This window comes from Apostichopus japonicus, chromosome 22 (assembly GCF_037975245.1).
Source record: "Apostichopus japonicus isolate 1M-3 chromosome 22, ASM3797524v1, whole genome shotgun sequence".
NCBI classification, from domain to species: domain Eukaryota; kingdom Metazoa; phylum Echinodermata; class Holothuroidea; order Aspidochirotida; family Stichopodidae; genus Apostichopus; species Apostichopus japonicus.
The window spans coordinates 10,726,884-10,749,255 of NC_092582.1; the positions used below are offsets into that span (position 1 = coordinate 10,726,884).

The 22,372-nt window shown below is 37.8% G+C and overlaps 3 protein-coding genes across 27 annotated transcripts in view; 1 reads left to right on the forward strand and 2 right to left on the reverse strand.

Moving 5' to 3' along the window:
- Positions 1 to 6,901, forward strand: part of LOC139963599 (BRISC complex subunit Abraxas 2-like) — a 36,196-nt gene extending 29,295 nt beyond the window's left edge. For 14 of the 23 annotated variants that reach the window (XM_071964502.1, XM_071964503.1, XM_071964493.1 and 11 more), the window contains 3 exons: positions 806 to 890; positions 1,930 to 2,050; positions 6,282 to 6,901. In XM_071964502.1, coding sequence (XP_071820603.1) covers positions 813 to 890; positions 1,930 to 2,050; positions 6,282 to 6,475 — 393 coding nt within the window. In that variant the 5' untranslated portion in view covers positions 806 to 812 and the 3' untranslated portion in view covers positions 6,476 to 6,901. Of the gene's footprint in view, positions 1 to 805; positions 1,231 to 1,929; positions 2,051 to 6,281 lie in introns of all 23 variants that reach the window. The other 9 variants (XR_011791609.1, XR_011791610.1, XR_011791611.1 and 6 more) reach the window with 2 other exon arrangements.
- LOC139963602 (gamma-adducin-like) overlaps positions 1 to 22,372 on the reverse strand; it is a 294,340-nt gene that overhangs the window by 265,467 nt on the left and 6,501 nt on the right. The window lies entirely within an intron of this gene.
- Positions 15,773 to 22,372, reverse strand: part of LOC139963601 (gamma-adducin-like) — a 54,872-nt gene continuing 48,272 nt past the window's right edge. For both annotated transcript variants that reach the window (XM_071964536.1, XM_071964535.1), the window contains exons 24-25: positions 18,744 to 18,822; positions 15,773 to 17,534 (exon numbers count right to left, since the gene is read on the reverse strand). The gene's annotated coding sequence lies outside the window, so the exon portion shown is untranslated. The remainder of the gene's footprint in view (positions 17,535 to 18,743; positions 18,823 to 22,372) is intronic.

Below are 22,372 nucleotides of genomic sequence, written 5' to 3' on the forward strand. Positions count from 1 at the left end.
TGTTGAGTTTGTTTTGATCTCATCTCCCTTCATGTAATGAATAGGGAGATGAGATATTGTACTTCACTCCACATCAGAAATGTGAGTGAGTGAGTGTGTGTCTGTGTGCGTGAGTGAGTGAGCAAAATTAAGTATGTCGCAAACTCCTCCTAGACCCCAAGTCCTGTCAAGTTCAAGCTTGGTGGGTGGGAGCCTGACCATGTTACAGGTAACTCATGCCTGCGCGATTGATGACGTCAAAGAGGTTGAAGGTCAAGAAATCTAAAAATTAGTTTTTAGCCATTTTCTGCATGCCAACTTGTTGGACAAAGGCATTAAACCACATTATATGTAGAGAATGAAGAGACAAAGTTTAAAACAAGACAGATTTAGCTGTTTAGGCTTGTAGTTAACGGGTCAATTGAGTTAAAGTTAAAATTGGTCTAAATTGTGCAAAAGAGTGTGTCCTAGACTGTTAGTCCGATCAGGTTCAAACTTGGTGGGTAGGTGCCTGACCATGTACTGTAAACTTGATCTTTGGTGATTGTCTAAATGTCATAGGTGAAAGGTCAAATACCCAGAAAGTGTAGCCATTTTCTGCTTGTCAGCATGTTGGAAAAAGTCATTAAACCACAGATATGTTGACTATAATGAGACAAATTTTAAATTAGAACTTATGCAGTTGTTTAGGGTCAAGGTCAAAGTTCATTGTAGATCCATTCCATCATAAAAGAGATGAGTACCATAGATTGCCATCTTGTCTTATGTTTTAATCTTAATAGATGCTAAGATCCCATAACAAGGGAGTTTATTAGGCAAGTTTCAGGAGAGATATGATTGATAAAGATGGCTACCTTCAAGGTATGCAAGGAATTAAGATGACTAATGAAGCAATCCATGGCAGAATGAAGGTGAGATGACAAAACTATTAATTAATGGATCATTCAACTGTCAATTTGAGTATAGTTTCATTACTTTAATGTATGTTTAATTGCTTTGTTCAAGGGCTGTCCTAACATGTTAGTGTTTGATATCATGAGATGCAAGGTTAAATTGCGACTAACATGCAACATCATGTAACATGTTGAAAATTTCAAGTTTCATTGCTTACACTACATTTCATGTTTAATAGAATGTTGAGTGAAACTACCCACTGCTGTAGGGGAGGAAACATTTGGTGTTTAATCCACAAGCTCCAGCTCATTCATTGGCGCTTAAATTTCAACTCCTACCCAGATCCCAACGAAAAGAGTAAGTGACGTCTGCTCTGTAACGCGACAATAGCATAAGAGACGGTGGTATGAACAGACCTTATGGGGAAAAATTTAACACGTCATTTAACGAAAGTGAAAATACAGTATTCCCCATCTTGGTGGGGTGGAATTCATTTCCCCCCGTGGGTTGTATAACAAAAGAGAAATCTGTAAGCAACGATGATTATTAATGCATCTTTGCGTGATTGATTACTAATCCATCTTTGCGTGATTGATTATTAATCCATATTTGCATGATTGATTATTATACAAATATTGAATGGTTATGAGTGCAATAGTGCAAATATTTCATGAGTTGAAAGATGGAATGTTCCATTCAACGGGCGCAGCAGAGTTGAATGGAACAAATTACATCTTTCAACGAATGAAATATTTGCACTATTGCACGAATGGAAACCATTCATTATTTGTTTTATACAACATATTATATTAAGACGGGTAAAATGCACTCATGCAACCGATTGTTTTGAACAGACAGGTTTCTCTGCTCTCTTACCATTGAAAAAGTGCTACCAAAAAAGTATAACTCATGGTTCTATTTCATAGAGTGGAATAGAGCGGATTTTGCATGCAATCAACAAGCAATTGACCAATCAAATGACCAGACTACAATTCGGTGTTGTATAATAATCCCTATTTGCATGATTGATTATTAATCCATCTTCTTTCTGCTTAGACGTTGAAGGACAGCGTAGTAAAATCAGAGGATTCCGTGAAGAGACTGTTAGCAGAGATCAAGATGTTAGGTCAAAGGGTCGTTCAGTCTCATAAAGCCATACAGAAGGAGGAAGAGCCAGGTACATTTTCAAGTTTCTTCCTTTTGGGTTTGGTACGTTGACTGAGTACAAGATGGATATGATGCTCGCATTGTATAAAATTATTGGTAGCAGTATGCTGGAGACAGTGGGTTGTAGGACTATTGTTTGCGAGCGGGTCACAGATATGGTCATGTGCGAAAAAAGTTGGAATGAATTTCAAAACTAACCAATGAGTCGGTCTTGCATACAAAGATTTACTTCGCTGCTAAATAAACCCGAGCGCGTTTAACAGGATCATGTCAAGCATAAATCAGGGACATTTAAATTTGGTGAAAATGTTCTATTTATGGTAGTTCACAAGCGAGAATGTTACCTAACTTATATGGAATTGATGCCAAGTTTTTGTATTGAATGAGTGCAGTTGTTAAATTTTTTGTCTCCGCCATCCCCACCCCACCCCCGGAAAGAAGTATCCCTAACCATGATGGAATATCACTTAGTAATATTCAGTCTTACCGAAGGCGATGGAGTACAACAGAGTTGAGGAGAGTGGAATTTTCCGAAGGTTAAAGTGTCACTGTTCCCCTGACCAACATGGGAATGATGCTAACTTTGTTAATTTAGGCGAGGATAACAGCTAGGTACTTGACTCCATAAAGAACTCTGACATGTGGGTGTATAGAACAGAAAAATATATTGATACAATTACCGACTGAAACACCCGTTCATATAGAACGCGGACATGTGGGTGTATAGAACAGAAAAATATAGTGATACAATTACCGACTGAAACACCCGTTCATATAGAACTCGAACATGTGGGTGTATAGAACAGAAAAATATAGTGATACAATTACCGACTGAAACACCCCTTCATGAAATTACACCCTTCATATAAATCACAAATTAGGGAATGATTGAATTATAGCATTAGGAAATTCTAGAAATTAAGAAACTTGATCTCTTTTCACATCTTCAAATGACAATTTCAATCGAAAAGTTTGGTAACCTTCAGGTCGCGTCACTGTTTCACCAGCTCCCGTCTTTTGGGCTACTTTCTCTTTAGGCCAGCACCCCTTGTCTCTCTTGCTCCGCTGATCGTCGAGAACTGCAGGGTACAAAATACGTTAACTAGTATTTTGTCTAAATACATGCTCTGGAATTATCCCGAGGGTATTTGTAAGACGAACCCTAACCACAGTGAACCTTCCTGCAGATGTGAATTTCCCTTTGGGATATTGAAAACGCATAACACATAACAACATAAATAATTACATAAACCCACCACCAAGTCCTAAATTATCACAAGGCTCCCAATTCTATAATGCCCCCACTAACTGCTCCAATACAACACTTACTATATGCATACTATCTCTACCCCTAGGGCAGCTTCAATGGCCAGGATTATTCTAGAACATAATCTCTGTATCTGAAATATCATGCCATACCCCAAGACACAATGCTCCTCTCTAAAGTGATCCCTGATTGCATAATCTTGTAACACATATTACTAAGTATTATTGACATATCCCCTAGGCTAGAGCCAAAGTTGCCTACTGTAGGTCGGGATACAAACCCCCACAACAACAGTGACACTTCAATAAACAAAATGTCACTGTTCACCTGTCCCCACATGTTCTTAACAAGGATAAATAATGTGACTTACTTCACTGGGCTTTGACTTGCTCTCCAGGTACAGACTGGCACCACGATACATCCACACAGAACCGGTTACTGGTCAAATTAACTCAGGTGGTGACAATAAGTAATATATGTTTTTTTGCATATAAAATGTTGGCCTCGCAGGCTAAGCTTCAAGCATCTCAACAAGCCTGAATACAACTTAGTGCCCTCACAGGGTCTTACCACAACAGCAATAATAACCAACACACCACGCCCACAAATGACACAGCCAGTCTTGTGCAACTGTACCTTTCAAACCCTGGGAGTCAAGTGAGGAATATTCTCCAACTCTGAAATGAATGCATACCATGTACTGCTCAAAACAATACATAACACAAAACAAGACACAAACAAGACAAATATACAGGACACAAAGGGATAAAGCTACTACCTTCAAGTCAGGTACAATCTAGCTTGTGCCATTCAAGTGATACATAAGGCAATACATAACATAAAGAATACATCAAGTTTATGTACTTCGTCCTCAGATTTAGTGTAAAGTAATTTTTGGGGTGAATATTGTAAGGATAACAAGCTCGTACCTTTTTTCCTAGAACTGAATAAGTATTCACGCAATGCAAATTGCTCTTTTCACCCATCATCAAAGTAGCTGTGCAGTTACTAGTGTATTGGAAACAATATTATACCTGCCATAAGTTTTGCCATATGGTACTGTGCATTATTATTTTTTTTTGGGGGGGGGGTTTCCCTTAAATTGTATGTGCATTGTGTCACGTTTGTTTTGACAAATAAGGCTTTGTTCTGTGCAGTGATAATCTTTTCCTATAATCCCAGAGATATAAATATAAATATATTTAGAGGAAAATCTTGAAAAAGGTTGTAACAAAATTAACGCCAGGTCAGACCAGATCTTTCTGGAAACCCTACACGTAATGAGACTAGGAGAGAATTGGTCTGGGAGGATGGGAGGGGGGGGGTGGGTTTTAGTGGAGTATTTAGGAACATTGCAGTTATTGTGTGTTGTTCTCCATCTCAATTAAAGACCTGTTATTTATGTGTAAATTAACACCTAGTTACTTAGTATTTTGCTGTTTGGATGCAGCCAGGGGTGGCACCTAGATTCCCCATCTCTTGTCTGTACAGATTTTGTCTGTAACGCCACCAAAACACATATCCAGTACCACTAAACCCACTCCGAACTCTGTTGCTCCATTTACCCGAGCGAATCTTGCTATGAAATTGACTGACTTGCTACACAAGTGCAAAGATACTGGGCATTTTTTTCCATTAACAGAAACTCTAGTGTTATCATCAATATAATGATAAACAAAATGGAGAAACTTTCAGCACATGTATTCAAAATAGTAAACACTTACTTATTGCCTCCACTCCACCCTCCAGTTTAATATTCTGGCTTTGCTTTCTTATTATGTGCAGGTTTGAGATGTAGTACATTTCTCCATCCGTGTTATTGTCAGATAATGAAATGAGAATGAGAATTAATAAAATTGTAAAAGAAATGTTTCCTTCCTCGACAGCATGACTTTATATCCGTCACTTCTTCAGTATCTACTTAAATGAAAAATGTAGGCTGAATTTTAGACACAATAATGTCGTAGTCCACCAGAGCAAGGTTAATTTGAGATTTTACACTCACACACTGCTGATCCAGTTCCAAGCTATTCACTGTTAAAATATGCTAAACCTCCGATATGTTCCTTTAAAGGCTAACTTGATGATGTTATCAGCTCTTCTAGAACAGGCTTTAATGTTAAGTTTTGTTAACCCATTGCTTTACATAAATTCTCACTCAACCAAAGCATGTTCCTTTAACTTGATATTAAAACAACATCACCCTTGCACCCATTGAAAGAAAATTAAACACCATCTATCCAAAAGTTGACAAATTTGTACTACCACTGTAAACATGTCATTTAAGACAGGTAAATATCTTTTTGTGATTTTGTGCTGGATCTGAGGAACTCAGCTAAATGGTTAAAGTATTAGACTAAATAGTCTTGTCACTTTAAACCGATGAACCTCGGCAAATTAATGGGTCGTTCCCTTACAAATTAAAAGTGGCATAAAAAATCCAGCCTGGTCTGATAGCGCTGTTTTTCAACCGTTCACAACAAATTAACTGAGGTTTGTTAAACTTTGTTTCTAAAGTCATCTTTTTTATGAATTTTTCCTTCATGTCTTTCCATTGTAATGTAGCTTGTAAATCTATTGCAATCAAAAACTTTTACATTTTTTTTTTACATTTTATAATAATATTCTGTAACTACTGTAGTTGATACAACAATACTAGACATTTCACTAGTAGATGGGTTGTAAATAAAAATAAAAAAAATGACATTTCTGACAATACATAAGTAAGGGAAATCATTAAATGTTCTTAGATCTCTGTCTGTGGCTCTGACTCCCTCCCACAAGAAAGTGTTTATCTCCCACCCCCTCCTATCACCCAAAGCAATCCGTTTTCGCCCTTAAAATTATTGCCTATCGTTGACTCATTCGAGTCTTAATGTAACATGCATGATCTACACTTTATGCAGAGTTCTTACGTCTACATGGCTTGTGTATTCCTATCTAGTAATTTTCTTTCATACTCTTTTATGGACAGAACCACCTATGGTGTCCACCATGGAACAGCTCCCAGAGAGACCTCCAGAAGACTTGAATTTGGAAGAGACTTGGGAAGATGGCGAAACATCAGACAGAGACAATAAATTGGAATTCCAAGGCCCTGTATCCGATTCAGATCCCTGCTCTAGTCTCATTATGGACATGAAAGCCTCCATCTCACCTCCGAGTTAAGTACAGTCTAACTCTTACCAGATCAGGAAAGGCTTACCAGACGATAACCTCCTGAAGGCAGAAGAAGACAGATAAGTTTGTTCCAATTCTGGTATCGATGTGCCGAACGCTTCATCAATCCAAAATGACAAGCTGATGGAAGTTTCCCCCAAAGGGATTAGAAATAGGACTAAAGTTGGAGAAGAATCGGAAGGTGATTCGATCCAGCTACCAGAAAGACCTGCCGGTCTCAAACTTTCAGGATCACAAACTTTTTGAGCCACCGATGTTGCAGCTTCTTAAAAGATATGTTTATTATTATTATTTGTTTCGTCACATAGTATTACAAGGTGAACAAGACAATAAAAGTACAAATAAGTAAAAAATGTGAAAGGAAGTCAACTAAGAAACCCTTTTGGGCTTAATCGAATAGAGTACTCCCTATCTGCATGTACATATATATATGTAAATATATATATGTATATATATATATATATATATATATATATATATATATATATATATATATATGTATATATATATATATGTATATATATATGTATATATATATATATATATATATATGTATATATATATATATATATATATATATATATATATATATATATATATATATATATATATATATATATATATATGTATATATATATGTAAGCTTTTCTACTTCTATTTTTTGTATCACCATGTGTGTAAATATTGAAGCACTAAGATATGCAGTATTTTTTCCTTGAAATAGCAAGAGATATAATAGAGAACACTGTTATGGAAGCTGTACTAAAAACTCTTGAAAAAAATGCTCTCCTAAATTTTAAGGAATAGTTTGGCAGAATTTTTTTCTGGGGAAATCTATCTTTATTTCATGCATAGTCTTGAATACTTCTGCAATACCATAAGACCATCTCTGCCCTGCACCTAAAAATACTGGGTTTTTTATTCTCTCTTGCATGTTTTCAAAAGTGCCCTTCTTAAGGGTATCATGTTGAAAATTTTCTCATATTTACAGATGGAAATTATGAAGTTATGTCAATTGAGGTCATCAGCGACCAAAATACATAAACCTTGTAGTCTGGTTTAGTGAATATCTGTAGCATCGGTAAAATGTCATAATTAGGTGGTAGGTCCCCCTCACTGAGCATTACACTTTGAGCAGTTCTGTTAAGAGGTCAAATGTAAATTGGAGTCATCAGCTGCCAAAAGCCTGAAATCCTTGTCGACATCAAAATCAAAGCTGCGATTATCCTCATGCTCAGAAATGTACAAGAACTGAATGTTCTATGAAGAGGTCAAAAAGGTCACTTAGGGTCAAATTCTGACCACCTTGATCAGGCGCGTATCCAGGGGGGGTGTTGGGGGTGCGCGTATCCAGGGGGGGGTTGGGGGCGTGCGCCCCCCAGGTAAGAAATAGAGGCGAGAAAAAAAGAGAGAAGAAAAAAGGGAAAAAGAGGGGAAAGAAGGGGAGGAAGGAAGGGAAAAGAAAAAGAAGAAATAGAGGAAATGGAGAAAAGGAGGTAGTAGAAAAAAGGGCAAGCAACTGGGAAGAGAAAAAAGAACAGTGATATAATTACAGGGCTGATCCCTATTATACACATAGGGTAGCCAGTGACGGATCAATGATTTTGGAAGGGGTGTGCGCCTCACCCTACCCCTTACACCGACAACTCCATTTTGACGTTTTCATATTTCCTCTCTCACTAATATATATATATATATATATATATATATATATATATATATATATATATATATATATATATATATATATATATATACGCCCGTGCGCGTGCACGCACGGACGCACGCACGCAAGCACGCAAGCACGCACGCACGCACGCACACACACATACATACATACATATATACATACATATATATATATATATATAAACAATTGTACAATTGTGCTATGAAACCGACTGTGGCTGGTCTCGACCGAGTTGTCGGGAACATGATGCATTTCGGTATTAGACCAGGATCTATATGCGAACTGCACTAGACATATGTCCTTCGATGCAACACTGCCATCCAGAGATAAAATGTTATACTCCGACCTGAATGCTAATTGTTACCCTAAACCTCGCACCGTAACTCATACAATGAATCTAAAAATAAATTCCACATGTGATTGGAGAATTGAGCACATCTGTGAATATCATGTAGTGCGTGGGGGGGGGGGGCAGGCGGACGCACCTATCACTTCTTGAGATTGTTCCAATCTGCGTGAAAATGCCCCACCACCCACAACCCCTACGCCCCACCCCTCTTATCGCTTCCCGATGGGTTACAAAACTTAAACAATAACCTTCGCCCGTAGTACCAAAACCTTGACAAAATCCGGCAACACACCACTTCATCGATAGATAACGAGTCTAGTGATCGGGCTGTGTATAAGTGATGCTAGAGGTCGTGCATATGGCAAGCCCTTTTAACATTTACCTCGCAATTAGTCTTAAGTCGAATACATTTCACTTTAAGTGGAATACATTCTACTTAAGTGAAATGTTATTCCACTTAAGTAAAATGTATTCCACTTAAGTGGAATTCAATATCCCTGAAGTAGAATTCCATTTCTCTTAAGTGGAAATGGACATTTCTATATCACTTAAGTGGATATGCCTCCCACTTAAGTGGAATTGTATTACACTTTAGTGGAAATGCATTCCACTTAAGTGGAATTGTATTTCACTTAAGTGGAATAACATTTCACTTAAGCTAAATAGCCCATCTATTTCACTTAAGTTGAATACAATTGCACTTAAGTGATATGCATTTCCACTTAAGTGAAATACAATTCCACTTAAGTGAAATGCATTTCCACTTAAGTGAAATACAATCCCCTTAAGTGAAATAGATTTAGCTTAAGTAAGATGCAGTGACAAGTTGATGAATTCAGCTTAAGTAAAATACAATTAAGCTTAAGTGGAATGGTATTCCACTTAAGTGAAATAGAATTCCACGTAAGTTAAATAGTATTCTGCTTAAGTGATATTCAATTCCACTTAAGTGAAATGTATTCGACTTAAGTCGAATTGCGAGGTAAATGTTAAAACGGCTTGCCATACGTGCACTGACCTAAATGGAGTGTAACCACTCCCGATTTTGCAATTTCCCAAGATCAGGCCCGAAAAATCCCAAGAACACTGTGCTGTATGGATTTCTAGCAATATCCAGCGATATCTAGGGATGAATATCCCAAGATCTTACCTAAACTGAAGGCAGATAGAGAATCGAAACCTTCAGTGTACTGAACTTGAAACTGCGTCTTTCGAAATGAAAAGAATGTGGGGAATTGCACAATAAACAAATCAAAGTTATTTATTTCAGTCTCATTTCAATTATTCGAATTTGTTAAGCAAACAGCAGATATCACATCATATAAGTGAGCATGAAAATGGCGTTCCAGGATGAACAGCCTTCAAACCATGGGCGCAGATCCTGGTGCGGACAGCGGGACGCGTCCCCATCAACTTTTTCAGTAGTGGAGACATGATATACCGTGTCCCCACCAATTTGTCTTGACCAATAGCTGCATTTCAAGTTCCCCTGTATTGAACTTTGGCGCAGTTAGATCCAGCCCAGCCCCCCAGTTCCTACGCCCTTGCTAACAGCAACTGTTGAGAAATAATGCTAATTTTTTCTTCAAAATGGAACGGAGGGTGATGTTCAAAATGCTGTACTTGTAAACAGGATAACTCAACACGTACACCTTTATTGAACTTCATATTTCAAATGATCTTAAAATTGGCATTATTTTCAGTGATTATACTACATGACTCTAGGTTTGGCAGTAACTTGTGAAAATGTTTCATAGTGAAAATAAAACAATGTCATGTAACTCATTAATTATTAAAGGGGTGGCAGAGCTGCTTTTCTTGCTCAAATTGATCAAAGAATATGTCCATGTGCTCATACATAGAGCATCTGTATGTCTTTATTTCACATAGGAAGACTGTTCTGTCTGGGTATTGAAACATTTTGGAATATAAATTCTACATTTTTTGAGTCCTTAAAAGATCTTAATTCTTTTGATTGCCTTGTTGCTAAAGTAATGGTCAAGGCAACGTTTCCTGAATCTGCATAGCTCATGTCGCGGAGCGGTTGAAAACTATTAAAAAACAACCAGTTAAAACAACAGTATCAGGCAGTATTTTATCACCCTCCGTTCCATTTTTGAAGAAAAAATTACGATTAAAACATTGAACACTTCTATCGCTTAGCATACAATTTCCGAGGAAACAACACCGTGAAACTGGAGAACATTTATGAATAAGAAAGGTTTGATTTGACTGCTTTGAAATAACGTATGACTGGCAAGATGCGTCGAGCGCTCTCTATCGGCCTCTTTTTTTGGTCAGTTTGCAACTTCAGAGGAACAATAGAAACCCGAAAAAAAAAACTTTTAAAACGAACAAAGGATTCACAAACATTTGTTCTGCCTAAAAGATAAGCAGAATGAAAATAAAATAAAACTGTTAGCAAACTGCTTATCCAATAGAGAGCCTGTGTAATAGAATGTGTAAAAGTTTCGATCCTAGCAGGATCTTCTTCAGAGGCTAAAAAATAAGATAAGCAGAAAGTTTGGTTTATTGTAGATTTGTGTGCGCGGAATTAGCCCGATTGATACGGAGAAAGGTGATTAATTGGCTCTAGGTGGGTTATGGTGCGGTTATCTATAATTCTTTCGAAAATCTTACCTAAGGCTGGGAGGAGACTAACTGGTCGATAGTTTTGACTTTTGGTGCGGTCTTTACTTAGTTTCGGTATTAAAATCTTTTTGGCGGATTTCCATGGGGTTGGGAAATAACCCAGTGTAAGGAGTTCGTTAAATAGTGGGAAAATATGAGAGTTAATGAATATCGGAGGGGAGTTTTTAGGCATTTGGTCATTTATGTTGTCAGGACCAGTGGAGATGCATGTTTTAGTGGCACTATACCAATTGTTTATATCTATTTTATTCAGCAGAGGGATGTTTTTGTTGAGACATCCTAATGGGTTGGTGTTAAAGCTGGTTGCATTACTGATAATTGTACGGTCTATTTCGTGTTTACAGCTGATATCGTATGGGGGGCCATCGTAGATATTGAATATACTTTTAAAGTACGATTCAATTAGCTTTATTTGGTCTTGAGATTTTGTGATGAGGTTACCTACGTTATCTCTAAGGCCTTGGTCTGTTTTACCTGTGTTTGGTGTTGTAATGGGGTTAATGATTTTTTTTTTTTAATTTTCCAAAAGTGTTTCGGGTTTTTATCGTTAATGATTAAATCGCAGTTGTTTTGGACGCGGTTTTGTTCATCCGCCAATATTTGTCTGTTTATTGCTATTTAAGTTGGTTAATTTGGGTTTTAAGAGTTGGGTCTCGGGAGATGATATAAGTTCTACGCAGGCGACGTCTGAGTTTCATAAGTGTAAGAATATTCTTATTTAGTTTTCGTTTTCTGTTTTGTTTTTAAGGGACAGTGTCTTTTGAAAGTATAGAAGATATGATGGGCAACGCTGTCACAGTAATTGTCGATGTAATTTAGCTCGTTGTTTTGGTTGTTGTATTTTGGGAGTCTGTTTTATTGTAATTATACGTCAATTCGTTATTTGGTATGCAGTTGAGGTTTATGTCTAGCTCAAAAACGAGTGGAAAATGGTCACTGATTTGGTCATCTTCTAGGATTTGTATCGAATGTGTTTTAGTTGCGAGGTGATTTGAGGTTATATGGGTAGTCAAGTAGTTCTGTAATATTGTTTATTGGGTTCATCCTAGGTTTGGTATTTTGGTTAATTATCGTTAAGTTGTATTTATCACATATTTCTAAGAGAGACTTGCGTTTTTCAGAAAAAAATAATGTGGTGGGCATTTACTAGGAGTTTTTTTTTTATAAGAACATTTTTTAAAATTATATCGGTGGATATGGGCTAATTTGGGGGACTATAATCATACCACGAAAGTGTCCATTAGCTATAAGTTGCATTGAGGGTGTGTTATTCTTGCTTCAAATGGCGTACCATGGAAGGGGGAGGGGGGTGGGTGGTCTATCTGGCAGTGGCGGAGCGTCCATACAGTCAGGGGGGCGGATGCCCCCCTGACGGACTCAAATGGACTGCTGGCGCCCTTTTCAGCTTTTTACCACTTTTTATTTATATGCCATTATTGACGTTTTTAATGCGCTCTCATCTACCTATTGACATTTGTCACATTTTATTGGCGATGGCACCTATTTATTCTTCATTTATCTGCATATTAGCAAGACCCGGAAAGGGTCATTTCCGGCGATCTAGGGAGCATCTTTATTCAAAAATTTCTCTACGCTCTGCGCCAACCCGTGGTGGCGCTCCGCCTAGATAGTGTCGAAAGCGCCCCTATAGACCATCCTCGCCCCCCTCGACCAATACCCCTAGCTCCGACACTGCAAAAGACCCGATAGAAATACGTATTCTTTATAAGTGCACAATTTTGAAAAACCCCTCTTTTCAGCCCCCTCTCTTGTCCTCTCTGAAACACCCATCAACATTGAAATAAGACGTGGAGTAGAAGACACCCTTGTCTTTGTTATACACAAATTTCGTGTAATTATCTGACCGGTAAAGTTTTGTCGTTTATATGATTTCTACAGATTTTCATTAATCATATATCAGGTTTTTTTGCCCCACCCCCGCACGCCCCCACACAACACCCAATTCCAAAATAAACTTCAGATTCGTAATCAGCTTGCCGCGAACTACCAGAAAAGATACACATTTATTGCCTTTGCGACAAAAAGTTTTTTCACCTAAAAAAACCGTATGGGGTACGTACCTCTTGCAGTTTTTTGCAAAAATTGACCCATTTATTCATAAATGTCGAGATAAAACTCAAGATGACAAACAAAGGTTTGATTTGACTGCTTTGAAATCACGTATCACTGGCAAGATGCGTCGAGCACCCTCTTATGACACTTATTTCGCTCAGTTTGCAACTTCAGAGGAACAATAGAAAACCGAAAAACTTTTAGGGACAACAAAAGGTTTTATAACCTTTGTTCGTCGTAAAAGTTTTTCGGTCTTACTTTTCTTTGAGGTGAAAAAAAAAATTGTCGCAAAAGCAATAAATGTGTATCTTTTCTGGTAGTTCGCGACACGCTGATTACGAATCTGAAGTTTATTTTGGAATTAGGTGCTGTGTTGGGGCGTGGGGGCAAAAAACCTGATTTGCAGTTTTGCCAAAACTGACCAAAAATCGATCGAGCCCAAATTTGCAACTCCCAGGTCCACATCTGCTTCCGTGCAGGAGATACGTGGTCCCAAAGGAATCTGCATAGCCCTCCAAAAGATTTTATTGATAAGATCCAAAGTACTATTTTTGATTTATTTCGAGCGGGAAAACTGATAAAGTAAGGAAAATTACTATGTATAACCCCATTGAAAAGGGGGGTTTAAAAAAATATATGTTCACAGCTTTGTTGGTGCTCTCAAAACCTCTTGGGTCAAGCGGTATTGTAATAATGCCAACACGGGGTATTGGAAGCTCTTTTATTTCATTCCTCTCTGTCGCCGTCCGGTAAAGAGTTGCTTTTTAATTATAATTTTCATGATCAGGATATTTCCTGTATTAAAAAATACCTTCATTGGACAAATTTGTATGGTTTTGAGTAAGCTTAGCTACCTTTAAGAAACCATCGGAAATTGGGTGTGCAAATCCCTAATAATTTTATTAGAATTGATAATACCATTGTTTATGACAAAAAGCTTTTACGACGCCGGTTTACTGTTTGTTAGGGATATGTTTTTGCTAGATGGGAAGCAATTGCCCAAATACTGCTTTTCTGACCAGTCTTCTACATTGTTAAGCTATTGTATGCTTTATAGAAGACTTCCTTTCACATTGTATATTTGCACGTGAAAAAACGAAATATATCAAATCAAATAACTAATAATTATTTCTAAACAGTTATTGTGGTTAGTGTTATGTACTTAGAAAGTAAGACAAACTCTCTGTCTAGAATTCAACTCCCAGAGCATTGTTTTGGTATTTCTTTTCCTCATTTTGCAGTTAAAATATTAGAAAAGCCTATCATTTCTCAATTAACAGTTACTGTGGCGAAGTTGTTATGTTGTATAATTTTGCATATTTATTATTGTTTTGTACAATGAAATTGTCAATAAACTGAAAAAAAAATGAGACATACTCCTTGTCTTGAATTCAAACACCAGAGGATGCATTTGATTTTCTATTTATTTGCCTCCTAATGTTGTGAAGATTAAATATTAGAAACGAGCATTAATTCTCAACAGATCTAGTGGCGCAGTTGGTAGTGCTATGGACTGGAGAGACAGACAAACTCCATGTCTCCGGTTCGAACCCCAGACAGAGCATTTTATATTCTTGCTCTTTTACTTATTCCATTCTGAACTTTGAAGTTTAAATATTAGAAACGAGCATTAATTCTCAACAGTTCTAGTGGCGCAGTTGGTAGTGCTCTGGACTGGAGAGACAGACAAACTCCATGTCTCCGGTTCGAACCCCAGACAGAGCATTTTATATTTTAGCTCTTTTACTGATTCCATTCTGGACTCTGAACTTTAAATATTAGAAACGAGCATTAATTCTCAACAGTTCTAGTGGCGCAGTTGGTAGTGCTCTGGACTGGAGAGACAGACAAACTCCATGTCTCCGGTTCGATTCCCAGACAGAGCATCATGTCTGCGGTTCATGTCCAGACAGAGCCTTTTACTTTTCTACCCTCTGGAGGGAGTGGAAGTATAAATATAAGAAACAAAGTTTCTCCAGAGGGAACCGAAATGGTGTAATTGGTTATTCCATCGTTCAGTAAGCGATTGGTTTGGATTGCATCGGTTCAAGTCCCAGGTGAGTATTTGCAAAAGGAGTTCTGACAAGTGGATAAGGTGAATCCCGAAGGCGGGCGGCCCCCTCCTGACAGGTGGGTAAGGTGAGAAGGTGAGAGGGGGTGAAGGTGTGGACGCCACCCCTCCCCCTGACAAGGTAAAGGCGCGGACAAGTGGAGCTCGCCGCCACCCCTCCCCCTGACAAGGTTCACGCGCAGAGAAGTGGAGTTCGCCGCCACCCCTCCCCCCCTGACTAGCTAGTCGGGGGGAGGAGTACTGGAGAAAATGTTTTATAAAAATGACTAAGTCCAAACTGCAGGATCTTTAAATATTTGTAAAGCTTTAGAAACCAGAGGCCCACCTAATGGTCTAGTGGTAAAGACTTTTGCTTTTGTATCTCAAGGTCCCTGGCTCAAACTCAACCTCTGCTTTTCCTTTTACAATACTCATGTAAAAGGAAGAAAAAAAAGGAAGAAAAAAGAGTGATATTTTGAAATAACTTCTTTTTTTTTAATGACAAATCAGTTCATGGACAGGATATACCTTCATCCCTCCCACCACAGTTAATACCCTTCAACTACCTGTCCAGAAACAGGTTATCCCTCATCAGATTATTATGCAAATACTAATCAATACATGCAATACATATTTCATAAACATTCTTAGTGATACCTGCATCTACTATTGAGATGGTTGGGTGACAACAGACAGTTATTTTCTATAATGTTTCTATTATTTATAATATCAGCCTGGAGGGCAGTTATTTAATGATACTAAGCAGTCATATGTACATATGGGATAAGCCTATGGCCTTTTTACTTCACACCAGGTGGCTATCCAATTCACACCAGTACATTCTTTTGGGACATTTTTTTTTTAAACATTTGGAAGACCATTTCAACATGAGGGGAAAAAGAATTGATTTCTCCTAGATAAAAATAATAACCCCATCTTACTTTAGCCAGACAGGGCTTGAATCCATAGGTTTGCTTGACGACAAGTTCCCAACAAAAAGGAGTTGGCCTTCCATGGATGATTGATTATTCAGTTTACAATACCATGGCACCCCTGCTACCATCAATAAAATTTTCTTTAACTTTCATTTATTAACTAAACCTGATTTTGAATTAATTTTACATTTTTTGCCCTCCAGTTTGAAAAAGGAAACGATACTACCATAGCACAAACAACACATATGTGGAAAGGTTGCTCCCTTTCATTGCTGCCTCAATCACACACACCCCCCCCCCCCCCGCTCCGACTACCACACCCCAAATTATATACACGAAGAGTGCATTATTGAAAGTTTCTTTAAATATAGCCTTTCCTTGCAGTAAACCTGTGCTGCTGCAAACTGAAAATTCAATTCAAAGATTCTCCCTCTTCACTTTCAATTCTCCTTCTCTATCCTTCGCCTCACCACCCCCCCCCCCCCACCCCTGGTCCTTCCAACTATCATCCATAACTCCTGCCAATATCAAATTCAGTCACCTTAACATCCCCCCATAAAGTGTCAGTGAGTCAAGCACCACTATGCTTGTAGACCAAGAAATCAACACCCAAAACCCATTTTTAAAACTTTAAAGCCCCATCAAATAAAGATGCTGTTTTTTTCTTCTTTTTCTCTAAACAAGATAAACACACAAACACCAAATCCAAAATATATAAAATTCCAATTCCCATTTTGAATATTCTTCAAATTTTGTTTGCCAAGCCACGTTAAAAAAGTGAGTGTTATTCTTTTTGGCCTTCCCCCATCTTTGTGTTTGCATTGCAACAAGGTGTAGTTTTCTATACTAAAAAAAACAAATGAAATCAAATAAAACTTAAATAAAAGATGATTACAGCACATGCAGGAGAAGAGTGAGAGCCCTCCCAAATACTACCGACTTATGTATACAAAAGACCTTTTTTCCGAAATCCTTTTTCCGACATCGTGGCAAATCGAGAGTTACTTTTCACCCCCGCTCCACCATCCACGCAGGAACCCACCCAGACCCCCCTGCGGGGACGATTTATTGTTCCAGTATCTCGTCCAAGGAGGGTAACTCTATATGGTTCAAAGCTATGTCAAAGAAGAGCGGTTTGCACGGTGATGGCTTAAAGTCCAGTGGAAATGTGGTGAAGTTGGGCTTGGCGGCCAGGTCCGGCTGGTTGGCGTTGTACCAGTCAAGCAATTCCGCCAGCGGTCGATTGTCCTTCAGACCGAGTTGCGCCATTCCTTTGCTGATGGAAGGTTCATTGGAATCTGAAAAATGAACGCAGAGAGGTTCTTGGTAAGCCATGGTTTTTTTTTTTAAGTATTCTTGGGTGGAGGGTATTTTCTATGGGTGAGGATAATCCAGAGGGTGGGGGGAGTCAATTCAATTAACTGTGAGAAACGTCATTGAATTAGGAACCACCTAAAGCCTATTCTCATCTTTGTAGTAAGTTCGTCACCTTGAGCTACGTGACAGTTCATAAGTAGGGGGGGTATATTCGAGTGGAATTTGGGATTCGAATCCCTGAATAGATAAAGTTTACAAAAACTTGTTAATTTGCAGTTATTTTCTGTTATTGCTGTCACAAACAGAAATGGATACCCACTTTCTATTATTTGTAGATGACAGAGACTGGTTCAATCACAGTCTACAAGGCCAGATAAACTCTTTATATTTTGGCTTTCAATTTCTTTATTCTGACAAATTTTGATAGTACAAAAAACGGCAGTTTTGATCGGGCTTTTGATACTTCTTTGTGATCCCTGGACATCATACATTCAGCTACAAGCAAAAATAACTGTTGTCTGTCCTGTCCACCACAATAATCCTATTGTAATATTTTCAGACCCTAAGGGCTAATAGGTCTCTTCCCCCCGCCCACCCCCCCAAAAAAAAGGTGTGAAAAGGGACGGTGCTGCTTCCAACCGAATGAATCTTTTCACTCATTGTTTAACCAAAGAGAAAATTTGGGAAAGAAAACAACAGATTATTAATATAAAGGCCATATTTCTCTGAATCATTGTCTATGCTCTGATGGAATACATTTGTTCCAGTAGCAGGGTTCAGTTCCCAGGTTCCAAATGGACACGGCAGTTTAATCTGCATTTTCCTGACGATCAGACCCAAAAGAGAACATCGATATGTCTCTCCACCGTTATCCCAAAGAAGAACCCTTTCAGAGACTCAAGCGTACTAAAGGGATTTCTTCCTTTTAAATTAATCAGGGTCCTACACAAAATTAACAGGGTAGTAACATGATGGTCTCTGCCTGATTCCCCCTCCCCCGACCCAATTTCTTTTCTTAATTTTTTGGTATTCATCCTTTCATATATAGTCCATCTTGCATTTTGCCTTTTGAAAAACAAGAATCCTTAATCTTCATCCAAAGCAGCAAAAAGTTTCTTTCCAAACACAGTAAATTGAATATTATTATTATTATTATTATGATTATTATTATATTATTATTAAGTACATACCTAGAATGGAGGCCGCCTGAGCAGAGTACTTCAAGCCGTTGATATCTTGTGCAAGAGTGTCCAATTCCTCTACCTCCACCTATTGATTAAATGAAACCAAAATCTTATCATGATGTCTTCCACATTAAGTTTTTAGGGAGTGTCACTACCAGACAAGCCCTTTAGGGTTTTTTAGTACACTTCCTTTCACAAGTTTTGTTTCTTATCTCCTTCTATGTCATATGTCATACTTATGTTGAAATAGAACAAAAATCAATAAATGAAATGAAATAAATGAAATTAGTTACCTTTTTTTTAATTTGAGTAAAAGTTTTGTTTTTGTTGCTGTTGATATCAAAACAAAAGGAGTTTAACCCCTGGTCGACCTGGCGAGAGGTCCTACGGGGGATAATAAGTTTGTTTTTATAGAATAGACATTTTTTTCTTTTTTGGAGAGGTTGGCTATGTTCAGTCAGGGAATTGCTGGTAAATGAAGTCTTATATATTTACATAGGACAGGATAGCCATAATCATACCCGAAGTCAGAGTCGAAGAGTCAATTAGGGGGGATTTCTAAAGGAGAGGAATTTTTTAAGTACTGAGAATTGTGGAGACGGAGTGGTTTCTATTGTTTGGGTAGGGAGTGGTTGTGGTTTCTATTGTTTGGTAACAATATAATCTGTATATATAAGTATACTTGGGCCTAGACCCATTTAGGAAAGGTTTTTTTTAATGGAATGAGACTTTAAGTAGTAACAATTGTGAATACAAAAAGGGTTTGGTTTTTGGGTAGTGAGTTGTTGCGACTTTGTATTTCAGGGGGAGGTCTTCAATCAAAGGGTCGTTCTCGAGGTTGTTTTTGTATAACTTGGTGTTGAATTCTTTAAGTCGGGTGAAAGTAGATTTTGTGTTTCCTGCACGGAGAACGTACAAAGTAGCAATATAGGTAGGGATTTTGAGTGCGAGTCGATAAGCTGTGGTGTGGATTCTGTTTAAAATTTGTTTATTGGGATTAGAGATGGTAAGCAGGGAGATTCTCCCGTAACTGAGAATCGGTTTTACTTTGGATTTATAGATTTGGATAATTGTTTTCGGAGGGAAGTTATATTTGTGTGAGAGGATTTGAATGGATTTAAGTTGGAACCAGTAGCGTCCTGCAGTTCTGTTACAAAGTAGATTAAACGATAATTTGCTATCGAAAGTGGTACCAAGGAAGGTTGCATTAGGAGTAGCAGTGATTGAGGTGTTGAAAAGATTAATTTTGGAAATATGGATATGGTATTTTGAAATTATTATGGAGAAATTGGCTAGGTTAGATTTTGAGGGATATATTTTTGCTCTCCACATTGAGCACCAATTTTCGAGATGTGTTATTGCTCTTTTAATATTTAGTTCCGTCATATAGATATTTTTACTGGTGCTCCAAATGGCTATGTCGTCAGTGTACTGACTATAGTTGCATTCAGATAGAGGGGGGATGTTCAAATCATTAGCAAATAGGGTGCAGGGGAGGGGGCTGAGAACAGCGCCCTGTGGAGTACCTGCACCAAGTGGAATAGGTTTTGATTGTTGGTTTTGTAGCATATTTTGGTATTGTGCTCACTAAAGAAAGAGGAAAGAAGTCTGGTGTAATTGGAGGGGAGATTAAAGTTAAGTAGTTAAATTCTTATGCCGTTGTGCCAAGTTTTGTTGAACGCCTTTTCGGCATCAAGGAAGAGGGCAGTGGTATCATGTTTTTTTATGAAGCCGATGCGAATTTCTTTGGAAAGGTGGAAAGTTTGGTTTATTGTAGATTTGTGTGCGCGGAGTTAACCTGATTGATACGGGCAAAGTGATTAATTTGCTCAAGGTGGTTTCTGGTGCGAAAATCTTACCTAAGGCTGGTAGGAGACTAATTGGTTGATAGTTTTGAATTTTGGTGTGTCTTTACTTAGTTTCGGTATTAAAATCATTTTGGCGGATTTCCACAGGGTTGGGAAATGACCCAGTCTAAGGAGTTTGTTAAATAATGGGAAAATATGAGAGTTAATAAATATCGGAGGCCGACGGAGGGGAATCTTTTAGCATTAGGTCATTTATGTTGTCAAGACCAGGGGAGGAGGCATTTTTGCATATTCAGTGGCACTATACCAATCATTTATATCTATTTCTTTGAGAAGGGATGTTTTTGTTGAGACATCCTTAGAAGTTGGGGATAAAGCTGGTTGCATTACAGATAATTGTACGGCCTATTTTGTGTTGGAATCTGTTATCGTATGGAGGGCCATCTAAGATATTGAATATAGTTTTCAAGTATGATTCACTAAGCTTTATTTGGTCTTAAGTTTTTGTGATGAGGTTACCTACTTTATCTCTAAGGCATTCGTCTGTATTACCTGTGTTTGGGTTGTAATGGTTTTATGATATTTTTTTAATTTTTCCAAAAGTGTTTTGGGTTTTTGTCATTAATGATTGAATTGCATATGTTTTGGATTCTGTTTTGGTCGACCGCCGATATTTGTCTATTTATTTGTTTTTTAGGTTAGTTAATTTAGGTTTTTAGAGTTGGATCTGGGGAGATCATATAGGTTCTATGTAGGCGACGTCTGAGTTATTTAGTGTAAGAATATTCCTATTTAGTTTGGGATTTCTGTTTTGTTTTTAACGGGCAGTGTTGTTTGAAGGTATGAAAGATATGTTGGGCAATGCTGTCACAATATATGCCGATGTAATTTAGCTTGTTGTTGTGGTAATTGGCAATAGTGTTGTTTGTTATGATCCCTTTTTAAATGATGTCCAGTCTGTTTTATTGTAATTATACGTTAAATCGTTATTTTGGATGCGACTGAGGTTTATGTCTAGCTCAAAAAGGAGTGGAAAATGGTCACTGATTAGGTCATCTTCTAGGATTTGAATCGAATGAGTTTTAGTTGCAAGGTGGTTTGAGGTTATGGCGTAGTCAAGTAGTTCAGTATTATTGTTTATTGGGTTTATCCTAGTTTTGGTATTTTGGTTAATTATTGTTAAGTTGTGTTTATCACATATTTCTAAGAGGGATATGCCTTTTTCAGATATTTTGGTGCTACCAAAAATGATGTGGTGGGCATTTAAATCTCCTAGTAGTATTGCATTTTTATTAAAACTTTTTTTGATTGTGGATATGGGCTCATTTGGGGACTATAATAGCTAATAATGTGGAGAGGTTTATTGTCTCTTTCGAGTACAATTTCAATTGTTTGGGTTTGTTTGGGAGGAGGGTGGCTTTGAGGTTGTTTTTTTCAGCAATAAGTACTCCTCCCATAGAGCGAGAGATATCGTGTCTGAAAGTTTGGTAACCAGGGATGCTAAGGTGGGAATTTTTATTTAGTTTAGTTTCATTTAACGAAATGATATCCCGGGAGTGGTTGGCGAATATAGTAAGTAGGAGGCTTAATTTTGGAAGGATACTGTTAATGTTTAGGTGGAGGAACTTGACCGAAGGAGGGAGTGTGCTTGTCATGTAGGTGATTGAGGAGGGCTAAATATTGAAGGATGGTGGAGACGTTCCATAATTACAGTTTCTGGGATATTTAAGTTTAGGTGTTTTAGTGCTAACACGGTGGCGTAACTGGCAAGGTCGTCAGATTTAATATTAATGTTGGCTTTTTGGAAGGTGTATTGTACTAATTCAA